General features: G+C 32.8%; 1 protein-coding gene across 3 annotated transcripts; it reads right to left on the bottom strand.

Annotated features, from left to right (window-relative positions):
- Window positions 1-72: 72 nt before the first annotated feature.
- On the bottom strand, window positions 73-14,351 carry LOC137386751 (ADP-ribosylation factor GTPase-activating protein 1-like). 3 transcript variants are annotated; one of them, XM_068072878.1, is made up of 13 exons: window positions 14,242-14,351; window positions 13,675-13,773; window positions 13,438-13,547; window positions 12,552-12,723; window positions 12,013-12,167; window positions 11,848-11,916; window positions 4,828-4,924; window positions 4,377-4,433; window positions 3,354-3,419; window positions 2,587-2,646; window positions 1,915-2,012; window positions 1,108-1,226; window positions 73-362 (listed from the first exon to the last, which is right to left on the bottom strand). In XM_068072878.1, the coding sequence occupies exons 2-13, from the start codon at window positions 13,732-13,734 to the stop codon at window positions 88-90; spliced, it is 1,338 nt and encodes a 445-aa protein (XP_067928979.1). In that variant the 5' UTR covers window positions 13,735-13,773; window positions 14,242-14,351; the 3' UTR covers window positions 73-87. The 3 variants fall into 3 exon arrangements, with proteins under 3 accessions (XP_067928979.1, XP_067928980.1, XP_067928981.1); XM_068072879.1 differs by having other exon boundaries at window positions 13,675-13,767; window positions 14,242-14,295; XM_068072880.1 differs by lacking the exon at window positions 11,848-11,916.
- Window positions 14,352-14,714: the final 363 nt, after the last annotated feature.

The following is a 14,714-nucleotide window of genomic DNA, read 5'->3' as shown; positions in this document are numbered from 1 at the left end:
TAAATAGTCTTATTTTCCACATTTGCTTAAGAATTCGCTAATCTGCACCAGTAATTAGGCTAATCTCTCTCTAATAGGCTAATATGCTCAATTGTTCAGCATGTCCCACAGATCATCATCATTGGACTTTGCTTTTGGCTTAGCTGTGACCTTGGCTAAAGGATTATACGATTCAAAATCATTGGGGTTACTGGAGCTGGGTGGCTGAACATTTGCCCTTGGAGCAGCTGATGAGCTGAGGCTACTACTTGCAGCGTTTCCTCCTCCTACTTGTGCATTCCAGTTCTTCTCCCACTCGTCATCGTCAGCATTCAGCCAATCATCTGTTTCCAAGTCATCGGAGCCTAATGCTGTGTAGCCATCTATTGAATAAAACACTACATGTATAACAAGTAATTTTTCACGTTATTTACAACCCTGAAATTGTAGCCTTGGAAACCATGCAAAAAAGGCCTGCATCAAAAAAAAGGTGAGTCCTCAAACGCTGATTTAAAAACTGGTTTTGCTCCTGTGTTTAGAAAACTGAAATTCAAATCAAAATCAAATTTTGTAAGGAATACAAGCGAATTTCATTAGAGAAAAACTGGATAAGCTGATCGTTAACTAGATGGATGCTGAAAATGCAACCAGCTTGTAGGGAAATAGTAATGATTTATAACGAATATTATTATGGGTCAAGGTCACATATCCAACTGCACCCCTCTTACTACCAGACAAACCCAACAGTAGCTGTCGTAATTGTCGCAATTGTAGCATGCTGCAATGGATACAGGAGAGGTTTCTTCGAAATATGAACTCTCAGACAAGCAAATATGACACCGTGATTGTGTGATGTCACTATGTGCACACTATGATTAGCTCATATAACAATAATTTTGTATGTAAATTAGTGAACTTGCTCGAATTATCCACAAAGCAGTCAATATCGCTTTTCTACTGCGCAAGTCCCATAAGGAATGAAAGTCAGGATGGTACCATGGCCTTAGGTGTTCTGTTCTAAATATTCCAATCAATAAACCTCACCTACGTGCAAATAAAAGTTGAGATGCCACCTTAGCAAGTTGTGATAAGTCTGCATATTGAAAGTGAATCAAAGTCAATACATGCCTGTTTCCTTTCTATTGTACTCAGGTTTGCTTCCTTCATCTCCATCGCTAGTCTTCGTCTCTGCATCTCCTCCCATCCAGGTACCCCAAGACCAGCTACTGCCTCCGCCTTCACTTTTTCTAACAAAAAATAGAGAAAATAATTGTAGAGAATGACTTTTAGCAGCTGCAATCGAAAAAAATTTGTTGTGTTGATTTAGCTGCCGTATGACAGTGATTTTAGATTTACGACAACTAAGCTGACTTCCTGTGCATAACGTGTATGCTCGAGGGAAACAAAATTTAACTGCTAGATTTCATTTGAAAATCAATTAATCATGCTTGTGGGTGACCATTTTTATTCCTTACTAAGGAGTCAGATTTTGATGGCCATGTAAGACAAGGTGTTAATAACTTCAAGATCTATATAAATCTAGCTGAAACTTTGGCTGTCTATTGAAAGCAGTTAATAGTCAAGACTGCATGCATTATAATTGGGAACATGCCTAATAAGCCTGGTCAAAGGCAATCCTTGGGTGACCTTAACAGTAGTCACTTTTCATAACACAACATGACTCCAACAGCAAAAACCTATACCTAGATGGACTAGTTAAGTTATTAACTCTTTCTCTGTACTATGGATCAACTTTCTTCATAGATAGAGATCCAAATTATATCATGTAAATGGTATCGTGTGGCTATCGTACAGAGCGCTGCAGGAGATCATATATAGGACACTTCTTCATTGCAATGCTTGACAAATGCTGAAGGCAAAGCAGACATTAGTAAAGTTATAGTAGCTGTCAGACTAGTTTGTGAGAACACTCACTTGACTGCTGATCCACCAGCTTCATCTGTATCTGCTAAGGCTTTGTGCTTATGACCGTCAGTGAACATGGTGGAGAAATCATTCCAGCCGGTTGTCACCTGCAGCATTGAGAAAATGATTGCACAAGCATGAAACCTAACAGTGTTTTATAGGAGCGTATGATGACAGCGAGTATACCCTGTGTCATGTATGCATAACTCCGTCAATGACTGCCACACCAGGACCTCTGATCAGGAATAATCACATGCAGACAGCGAGCAAAGTCCTGCGATAGTGCGAGAAACGGACAATGTCATAGAGGAAAAGCGTATTGTTTTACTTTATGATAATATTTTATTTCTAATTCAATATGATGAATAATTTGCATCTTGATTCATAATTGATTCTTAGCTTTCTACGATTATGTAATGAAGGAATCGTCAATCCTGAATTATCACAGTAGAAGATATGTAAGTAGTCTAAAATGCAGAGATGAAAACCTAGATTAATCCTAAGAACTCGCAGTTACAGGACAAAAACATTGTTTTCATCTCTCAGCAGTGCCAGTGTCCTGGTGAGTGACTAGAGTGTGCAAACGATAGTACCGTGAAAGCATATCGCTGATGATGGGTCATATAGCTTTTCCAACAGTTGACACAGAAACAGTGAAATCAGATTAGGAAATCGTCTCACCTTGCTTCCTAGTGAAGAAAGACTCGACTTGGCATTCTCTGTAAGCTTTCCATCTTTCATCTAAGAAAATCGAATATGACAAAGGACTACGCAAGCATTACTGACTGCCAAAGCTGCCTTAGGAAAGTATATGACATAGTATAAGTATACTTCCATTCATCAAGGCAGTTCTTAAAAACAAGTCTTCAGCAATGAAGCTGCACAGCGATCACATTTCCAAACAAACTATCCTATTATCAACAGGCAGCCCTGTTCAAGTAAATACCATGAATTAGAATTACCATCATCAAAATTATTTTGCAGCCACCTAGGAAAAACGAACAGCTTGTTAGCTTGTTGATGTGAATGGGGCTGGTGACAGCAATGATATACAGCCACCACATGGGGGCTGTATATCATTGGTGACAGTGTAAAGATGAAAATGTCTGCAAACCACTGATTCATCAGACAATTTAATTTGTCTACAAATACAAGCTGAATCAAGACATTTAACAAGAGATGAAAATCTATTATTAAAATCAAAATGAGATTTTAAAAGTGCCGATAGCTTTTACGAAAAGTTGAAGGTGATGGCGATTTTCATTTGATTAATTTACACATGAATAATTTAGCCTGTCAAAAATCTATGAAACCAAACTCATTTTCTAAATTCTTTTACTTAGGAGTGACTCACTAATACCATCAGTCACACAACATGGGCCATGGTTAAGTCTATGAATTATTGTTTCCCATAAATCAACAGCAAGAGACACGTGTACAGATCCTACCTTCTCACTAAGGCTCTGGCTGACCTCCTTTGATTTCTCAGAGACTGTTGAACCAAGTTTAGTAGCCTAAATACAGCACAACTAATACAACATCATGACAACAGATCACAACACTACTGACACATGATATAACAACATATAACACGCTGTAACAACAAAAGCATATAAATAGATGTGACATGAGAGCTTTTCAAGAGTACTTTTCACAGTCACGACTCTTTCGTATCTCGATTTGTGCGATAACCAATTTTGAATTTACTTTCCTCGGTCAGCTCTTCCCATGCTCATACATTCACACGATGACAACATATCTTTATTGGTGTCTATGCGTTTTCACCTCTGCCTATCCAATACTTTACTTCAGTATAAGCTGGCAGTAAGTATTTCGGGATTTTTTATTATCAATCAGATATCCAGCAGGTGGGAGTTTAAGAAGTTAGTTTTCATGAACTAGATGCAGCTTGAAAGCAAACACTTTTAGCGACCCGTTGGAAAACACAGAGCACATGCGTTTGATGTTTGGATTAAATCAGTCAAAAAATGTGGAAATGCAGCAGACTAACAGACAGACACACACGATGACAATGTTGCATTTATTAATATAAATAGTGGCAAGTGTGACAAATCGAAACAATGCCTGTGTTTATATTATTCAATAAGCCATGTAGATAGAGAATTACAACAATCATGTTTGAGTATGTCATTTATCTGAGTAAGAATTTTGAATGATTAGAAATTGTCTTCCCAGAATTCACTCTTGATTGAAATGAAGTTGCATCCTGTCATGATTCATGCGGCGAGTAGACATTACCACTGTCATACCTTCGTTAGCAGTTCAAAAAGATACACGCAGTGGCGAACAATAGCCACACACTGTATTAACATAGCATTAACATTAAAACTTTTAATCATCAGGTTTTTAATTGTTAACATGCGCGAGGAATAAGGTGAAATATGTAAACATAATAAAACATTGTAACAACACGCGGATGAAACGAGTTGTGCTCAGTATAACAAGCATACCTGTTGAGAGACAGATGAGGCTAGCTTACTGGCTCCAACAGTGAATGATGCCCAGCCCTGCAACAAGCAAGTACATTTGAAATATACTTACACAGCGCTATGGTGATTTGAAAAGCTATTTTAGCTGAGTGAATAATAGTACAAGAAAACCTTACATGACAACTTATTTGATTTCTATACCAAAATGTTTGTCCATTAACAAAAAAGTTAAATTCTTTAAAAAAATGTGAATGCTGTTGGATGTGAGTGTCTTTAAACGAATCGCATCAGGCATGACCGCTTTGCAAAATTACAGATACATCAGTATTGGGTTTAAACGATGACATCCACTAGTCCATTTGTACATTACTTGCACACTACTCGTACCATGATGGTAGTGGCAATGAGTACACAACTCCAATAACAATTTGATTCCAAAAAGAAGGGATCTACTTCACCGAAGTTCACATACCGATGTGAGACTGTTCATGAGAGCATCATCTTTCTTCGGTTCAGTTGGAGTACTGCCAAAGCCGACATATTTACCCCCTTGACTAGGAGGTAAATCTCTGAGAGAACAGGAAACATATGGGTCTTAGCATGCAGGCTAGTTAGAGCTGTCTTAAAGAAAATGCAGCAGTGGTATGAACTATGCATTTTAGGTTGATGACTGCTGGATGGACAATTTGATTTTATTCAGGATTCCTGACTATAACTGTATGGAGCTCTTGCATCCGCCCAGTAGTACAAGTAAATTGACAAATGTGAAGTACTATCTGTTGTCTTCTGTTGTCACAGACTTTTGTAGAACTTTATGCTAGCCTACTATTCGTCGTGCCATTCTTATTATCAATATAATTACGGCTGACTAGAAAGAGCTTCTACATTTTAGGATACGCATTGTAAAAGATCTGCATTGTAAAAGATTCCAAGTCTAGCACACTGCTGTCTATCAACACAAGCAACCTATCAATACTATCGACATCAACGTATTAGTACTGTCAACATATCAATACTATCGATATCAACATACTAATACTGTCAACATATCAATACTATCGATATCAACGTATTAATACTGTCGACATATCAATACTATCGATATCAACATATTAATACTATCAACATATCAATACTATCGATATCAATGTATTAATACTGTCAACATATCAATACTATCGATATCAACGTATTAGTACTGTCAACATATCAATACTATCGATATCAATGTATTAATACTGTCAACATATCAATACTATCGATATCAACATATTAATACTCTCAACATATCAATACTATCGATATCAATGTATTAATACTGTCAACATATCAATACTATCGATATCAATGTATTAATACTGTCAACATATCAATACTATCGATATCAATGTATTAATACTGTCAACATATCAATACTATCGATATCAATGTATTAATACTGTCAACATATCAATACTATCGATATCAACATATTAATACTCTCAACATATCAATACTATCGATATCAATGTATTAATACTGTCAACATATCAATACTATCGATATCAATGTATTAATACTGTCAACATATCAATACTATCGATATCAACGTATTAATACTGTCAACATATCAATACTATCGATATCAACGTATTAATACTGTCAACATATCAATACTATCGATATCAACGTATTAATACTATCAACATATCAATACTATCGATATCAATGTATTAATACTGTCAACATATCAATACTATCGATATCAACATATTAATACTGTCAACATATCAATACTATCGATATCAATGTATTAATACTGTCAACATATCAATACTATCGATATCAACGTATTAATACTGTCAACATATCAATACTATCGATATCAACGTATTAATACTGTCAACATATCAATACTATCGATATCAATGTATTAATACTGTCAACATATCAATACTATCGATATCAACATATTAATACTGTCAACATATCAATACTATCGATATCAATGTATTAATACTGTCAACATATCAATACTATCGATATCAATGTATTAATACTGTCAACATATCAATACTATCGATATCAATGTATTAATACTGTCAACATATCAATACTATCGATATCAACATATTAATACTATCAACATATCAATACTATCGATATCAATGTATTAATACTGTCAACATATCAATACTATCGATATCAATGTATTAATACTGTCAACATATCAATACTATCGATATCAATGTATTAATACTGTCAACATATCAATACTATCGATATCAACATATTAATACTATCAACATATCAATACTATCGATATCAACATATTAATACTGTCAACATATCAATACTATCGATATCAACGTATTAGTACTGTCAACATCTCAATACTATCGATATCAATGTATTAATACTGTCAACATATCAATACTATCGATATCAACATATTAATACTCTCAACATATCAATACTATCGATATCAATGTATTAATACTGTCAACATATCAATACTATCGATATCAACATATTAATACTGTCAACATATCAATACTATCGATATCAACGTATTAATACTGCCAACATATCAATACTATCGATATCAACATATTAATACTGTCAACATATCAATACTATCGATATCAACATATTAATACTGTCAACATATCAATACTATCGATATCAATGTATTAATACTGTCAACATATCAATACTATCGATATCAATGTATTAATACTGTCAACATATCAATACTGTCGATATCAATGTATTAATACTGTCAACATATCAATACTATCGATATCAATGTATTAATACTGTCAACATATCAATACTATCGATATCAATGTATTAATACTGTCAACATATCAATACTGTCGATATCAATGTATTAATACTGTCAACATATCAATACTATCGATATCAACATATTAATACTGTCAACATATCAATACTATCGATATCAACGTATTAATACTGCCAACATATCAATACTATCGATATCAACATATTAATACTATCAACATATCAATACTATCGATATCAACGTATTAATACTGTCAACATATCAATACTATCGATATCAATGTATTAATACTGTCAACATATCAATACTATCGATATCAATGTATTAATACTGTCAACATATCAATACTATCGATATCAATGTATTAATACTGTCAACATATCAATACTATCGATATCAATGTATTAATACTGTCAACATATCAATACTATCGATATCAACATATTAATACTGTCAACATATCAATACTATCGATATCAACGTATTAATACTGCCAACATATCAATACTATCGATATCAACATATTAATACTATCAACATATCAATACTATCGATATCAACGTATTAATACTGTCAACATATCAATACTATCGATATCAATGTATTAATGTATTAATACTGTCAACATATCAATACTATCGATATCAACGTATTAATACTGTCAACATATCAATACTATCGATATCAATGTATTAATACTGTCAACATATCAATACTATCGATATCAATGTATTAATACTGTCAACATATCAATACTATCGATATCAATGTATTAATACTGTCAACATATCAATACTATCGATATCAATGTATTAATACTGTCAACATATCAATACTATCGATATCAACGTATTAATACTGTCAACATATCAATACTATCGATATCAATGTATTAATACTGTCAACATATCAATACTATCGATATCAATGTATTAATACTGTCAACATATCAATACTATCGATATCAATGTATTAATACTGTCAACATATCAATACTATCGATATCAATGTATTAATACTATCAACATATCAATACTATCGATATCAACATATTAATACTATCAACATATCAATACTATCGATATCAACGTATTAATACTGTCAACATATCAATACTATCGATATCAATGTATTAATACTGTCAACATATCAATACTATCGATATCAACATATTAATACTGTCAACATATCAATACTATCGATATCAATGTATTAATACTGTCAACATATCAATACTATCGATATCAACATATTAATACTGTCAACATATCAATACTATCGATATCAATGTATTAATACTGTCAACATATCAATACTATCGATATCAATGTATTAATACTATCAACATATCAATACTATCGATATCAATGTATTAATACTATCAACATATCAATACTATCGATATCAACGTATTAATACTGTCAACATATCAATACTATCGATATCAATGTATTAATACTGTCAACATATCAATACTATCGATATCAACGTATTAATACTGTCAACATATCAATACTATCGATATCAATGTATTAATACTGTCAACATATCAATACTATCGATATCAACATATTAATACTGTCAACATATCAATACTATCGATATCAACATATTAATACTGTCAACATATCAATACTATCGATATCAACATATTAATACTATCAACATATCAATACTATCGATATCAATGTATTAATACTGTCAACATATCAATACTATCGATATCAACGTATTAATACTGTCAACATATCAATACTATCGATATCAACATATTAATACTGTCAACATATCAATACTATCGATATCAATGTATTAATACTGTCAACATATCAATACTATCTTTATCAACGTATTAATACTGTCAACATATCAATACTATCGATATCAACGTATTAATACTGTCAACATATCAATACTATCGATATCAACATATTAATACTGTCAACATATAAATACTATCGATATCAATGTATTAATACTGTCAACATATCAATACTATCGATATCAACGTATTAATACTGTCAACATATCAATACTATCGATATCAATGTATTAATACTGTCAACATATAAATACTATCGATATCAATGTATTAATACTGTCAACATATCAATACTATCGATATCAATGTATTAATACTGTCAACATATCAATACTATCGATATCAACGTATTAATACTGTCAACATATCAATACTATCGATATCAATGTATTAATACTGTCAACATATCAATACTATCGATATCAATGTATTAATACTATCAACATATCAATACTATCGATATCAACGTATTAATACTGTCAACATATCAATACTATCGATATCAACATATTAATACTGTCAACATATCAATACTATCGATATCAATGTATTAATACTGTCAACATATCAATACTATCGATATCAACGTATTAATACTGTCAACATATCAATACTATCGATATCAATGTATTAATACTGTCAACATATCAATACTATCGATATCAATGTATTAATACTGTCAACATATCAATACTATCGATATCAATGTATTAATACTGTCAACATATCAATACTATCGATATCAACGTATTAATACTGTCAACATATCAATACTATCGATATCAACATATTAATACTGTCAACATATAAATACTATCGATATCAACGTATTAATACTATCAACATATCAATACTATCGATATCAATGTATTAATACTGTCAACATATCAATACTATCGATATCAATGTATTAATACTATCAACATATCAATACTATCGATATCAATGTATTAATACTGTCAACATATCAATACTATCGATATCAATGTATTAATACTATCAACATATCAATACTATCGATATCAATGTATTAATACTATCAACATATCAATACTATCGATATCAATGTATTAGTACTGTCAACATATCAATACTGCAACAGTAAGCAAGTCTGCCAAACCTTGTTATAATTCCATTTTGTTTATATCAAGGTTGTTTCAATATTTCACAAACTTGTTTAAATATTTAAGCTGTTTAAAAATTTTTGCCATATACTCTTTTTTGACCAACTGTATATGGTAGTCGCAACAATTTGTGGTTAGTGGCATTTTAATAGACAGTCATAAAAACAACAAACCACAAAGGTCAATCTAAAATCGATTTTGACATAAAATATAACAAAGTAATTTATGCACAATCTATGAAATTCTCATGTCGTTCTTCCTGTTACAAAAATTTAGTTGCGTAAAACACACAGAGGCCCTCATGTTACACTTCATGATAGGCCAGTTTCAACTTAAGTCTCTATCTATAATAAATATTGTATTATTTCAACGCAACCCATATTGCAGTGATGGGCGCTAGACTTGTGGTTTACATGCGCTTTTATCTTCACTGGTGTTTGTGAATTTAAAATTAACTTTTTTGGCATTTTTTATTATACTTGTGCTTTATGTAAAGCGTTATGTATTAGAACACTGTTATTCACAATTATAATTATAGCTATAGCCAATTATAGCTATTTTTCTTTAAGTTGTATAAATACAAACAGTTTTAACTAGTTATTGTGACTCCGCTTGTAGACACTTGTAAACCTACTCTTCTTTAATTCATGAAGATTATTTTGTTATGCGTATTTGCAAACCTAAAAGACTAGTTCACTTAATGTTATGCCAGCAGAGATCTTGATTCAGGTATATAACTTTGTTATTGGATATATGTTTAAAAACTTTTTCTTATGTAATTTGGAATTAATGAAAGTGTAGCCAGCGTGTTGTGTGTTGTGCCTTTTGTTATCTCTAATGTTATCTTTATTTAAAACAGCATGTACGTCTTTATTTGCTTCTAATGCTATGTAGGCTACATTTGAATAGGGAAATTATGTCCTTTTTGTACATTTGGTTGATTGACATTTGGTTTAATGCTTCAGTTTTACGGGATAATAAACCATCTCAGCAACTCTTCAACAAACTCCACTGCTGCTATACATATTCTGAATGATTCTTTACCTGAGACACTGCTATACTAGATCTAATTCTATGATAATGATTAAAATTGACTTCGTTTCAATATCTAATCGGATATTGATATCCTTTTTCTAGAAACAATTTGTTTTTGTTTCGCGTCATTAACATATAAAAGAGCACCAATAAACCGGCGATGTGTAGACTAAACAATGCCGACATGGCACAGGTGATTCTCAAAAGTAGGTACTACTGTATTATTCGGACTATCAGCCGCTACTTTTTTCAGACGTTTTGAGCCATGCGGCTTATGTAGAGGCTGCGGCTATTCTGTAGCTTTTTCTTTCCCACTAACCGGAATCTCCGGTTTGTGCGCCTCTAGCGGTGAAAAAAACAACGAAACAATACCTAACGGTACTGTTCCATTAGGCATTGGGTTAAAAAGTGGCGGTCAATACGGAACAGTGCCTAACGGCAGTGTTCCGTTTTATACAGCAGAGTTTCTGCTATATCAAAAAGCACTGTTATGAGTTCTGCAGCCTATACAAAAGGTGCGGCCTATGTACTGCTTTATCTTTTTTTTCTAAATAGAGCGAATGCGGCTTATATAGGGATGCGATACATAATGTGATTGGCTACAGTATTTTATGAATGACACAAGTTCAAGACTCAATACTTCAATTTCTTAGTTTATGAAAGGCCTCAGGATCACAATGGCTTGTACTATCCAAAGTTTTTGTCCTAACAATGACAACTTACGCCGGTTTGCTTTCATTTTCTAGCTTCTTTCTCTCAAAGAAATCCTCCTTTTTGCGTGATATTTCATCCCTAAATACATACAACAAAGCACATCACACCAAACATCTATATTCGACACAGTCAAACAGCATCACAAAATATGAGTTTACTTCATCAACTACTTACTTGGACATTCCGTAGAAGGCTTCAAGATCATTAGACGATGAGTTCTGCGCCCCACCTGTCAGCTTAAGACTATTTGATGATGCATTATGAGGAATATAATCACGTGCAGAAGACGTGGCCGCAGACCAGGTCTCCCCCTTAGCCTCTGTCGCCACCTAAACAAAAACCGTCCATCTTACGGGCGAACATATTTAAGATGGACAAATATCTGCATAGAAGTTGTTTAACAAATCAAGCAGGGGTGAACAACTAGCGTGTAACAAAGCTTGTAGAAATCGAAAACGATGTCAAGGTGAATGTTACTTACAACACAGACATGCCATATTCCATTACTAGATACTGTTTCAGAAAACTAACACAAAGCTAGCTTTCACTAACGACAAAGTTAGTGTATAAAACAAGCAATTAAATGTTCATTGCGATATTTTAGCAAAATAACTAATGAGCTGTACACATACGCATCAGAGATTATAAATGGTAAACATGATATCATGGAGTTGATAAGCACTGAAACCGCAACAAGCTTTCCAAAAATGTACCTTATCGCGGAGAAGAGCCGCTGCCTTGCTGTTGTACCGCTGTTGAAACGATTCAGTAACATCCCAATCTGATTGGTTCTCTAAAAAGTCTCGTGCTTTTTTATTTCCGCCAACTTTCATCTTTTCTAGCTCTAAGTCTTTCCATTTATCCATGCTAACTGAACGAACAAAGCTGCAAAAGGAACCAGCGTGACCGCGAGACGATCAATAATAAATAATTCTAATCTTACCATAGGTAATAAGCAATTTTAATATTTAACATGCTTACATTATGCTTACAACAAATAATCTATGATTAAATCTACTATAGAACCAATGAGAAAATACCAAGGAGTTACTCTAGGTTAGTATAATGCAAAGACATGTCACCACAGATTTTCTGCCATACGTGTTTGAATTGAATTCCTTGAATTAGTGATAATGTAAAATTTGAAGATAATTTGTGTATGTACTAGTTAAAAGGTATTGTCTACTAAGGTTTCCGTCATATCTAGATTAGACCATTTTTGTTGGGAATGACTTCATTGCAATGACAGCATTGAGCTTCATAAAAATTAGCATGCAAAGGTTTCAGTTGAACTCGTATGGAATTTGTCGGATTCTTACCAATACTAAAGAAAGGATTTATGTAAAAATCTATCTATTGATTTTTAATTATACCACAATGGTGATGCTACTGGTAATGAATGGTTGTAGATCTATATATTTTTGTAGCAGTTTTTTATCTGTATTATGTTTAAGCAGGCGAAAATCTATTTAATATCATATGGCTTACATTGAACAGTAAATGACTCATTCAATGAACTTGCAAGTTCTCGGAAAGCTGACTTCACGGCGATGAAAATCATAATAGACTCTACTAATGTATTTCACATGTCTCACATACCTGATATGCACTCCAAGACCTCGATGTTTGCCAGAACATTCTAAACATATCCAAATTCCGTAACTCACACTCACCCACTGAGGATTCAACGTATTGCAATCAAAGCATCGCTAAAACAATAAGTATTGCATCATTCGCTTTGAAAGCTAATGAAAATAGTACAATACAAAAATTTGTAATTTAAACAATAATAAAATTAAAGTTTGGCAATTATCAATAATTCTCAGCCATGCATACCTTATTATCATTAGTATCTTTGACTTCTTTCAAAACTCTTCTGGTCCTAGGACTAGCCATAGCCCAATAGATAAAAGCCTATTATTGGAAAATCTAAAACTATCAAAATACAAAATTATCAATTTGATTGAAAGCTGATTTGCAGGGCTAAAATACACCACTATCATCATATTGTACTTCCTACGATCTCAAGAAATTAAATCGTATGCTGAAAAAGGGCCATTTCTTCATTGTGATGGCTAGTATCCAACAAATATCCGATATATAATAATTTCAAAATGATTTTAGGTTAACACCGAGATGGAAATCCGTAACTGTGTATTCCAGAAAGGGTTACTTAGAAATCACACTAGATAGGCTAAGGTACACTGCAAATGTGTTCTGCAGTCGATTTATCCACAAACAGTACTTAACAGCCAATTAAAAAATAAGACAGTGCTAACACTAAAATACGGGTCGTTGATCGCTGGAAAACAGGAAGGCAATACGCAGAGAATATAATAAGAATAATTTTATTTTAAACAAGAACAAACATACAGTAGAAAACTAAAAATTCTTTAAACGTACCCAGTTCGAGAATTATTCCTGGATATATAGCTCAGCGTTTCTAGGTTATAATCTTAATGCCACTAAGAAGAATAATGAAAAAAAGTTTTTGCCCAGTTGTCGAGTTGAAAGTGACGCGGTAGCAGCATGGCTATGATAGGACTCTAACACCGGTCGTTTTATGCTAGCCACCCGCATTATATCATTATTGCAACTCTTAGGTTACAGATGAGTTACCATTAGCTGCGCTATTGTAGCGGAACATTAAAACTAAACCCAGAGTATACAACTCTTGGTTTAGTTTTAACTAGTAGTTAGAAATTAGAATGCGACAAGCCTGTTTATGCATTACTTGTACTCATGTTTTGTAGTTAAATTAAAACCGACACATAAACAAACTTTTGTTAAACACGAGTGCCGACGGTAGCCTTATTTTATATAAGTTCATTCTAATGATACACTACCCTAAACTTCTGTTAAAATCAGCCCAAAAT

Source organism: Watersipora subatra, chromosome 2 (assembly GCF_963576615.1).
Source record: "Watersipora subatra chromosome 2, tzWatSuba1.1, whole genome shotgun sequence".
NCBI classification, from domain to species: Eukaryota; Metazoa; Bryozoa; class Gymnolaemata; order Cheilostomatida; family Watersiporidae; genus Watersipora; species Watersipora subatra.
Note: the sequence above shows the minus strand (reverse complement) of the source record. Positions and strands in the feature narration are given on the sequence as shown.

Bases quoted from the DNA above. Each gene is read 5' to 3' on its own strand.
- LOC137386751 (XM_068072878.1), bottom strand. From the start codon at position 13,734: ATGGCTAGTCCTAGGACCAGAAGAGTTTTGAAAGAAGTCAAAGATACT. The intron at 12,168-12,551 runs GTACATTTTTGG...GTTTTTGTTTAG, and splicing joins CGGCTCTTCTCCGCGATAAG to GTGGCGACAGAGGCTAAGGG. The intron at 11,917-12,012 runs GTAAGTAGTTGA...GTATGTATTTAG, and splicing joins GCCTTCTACGGAATGTCCAA to GGATGAAATATCACGCAAAA.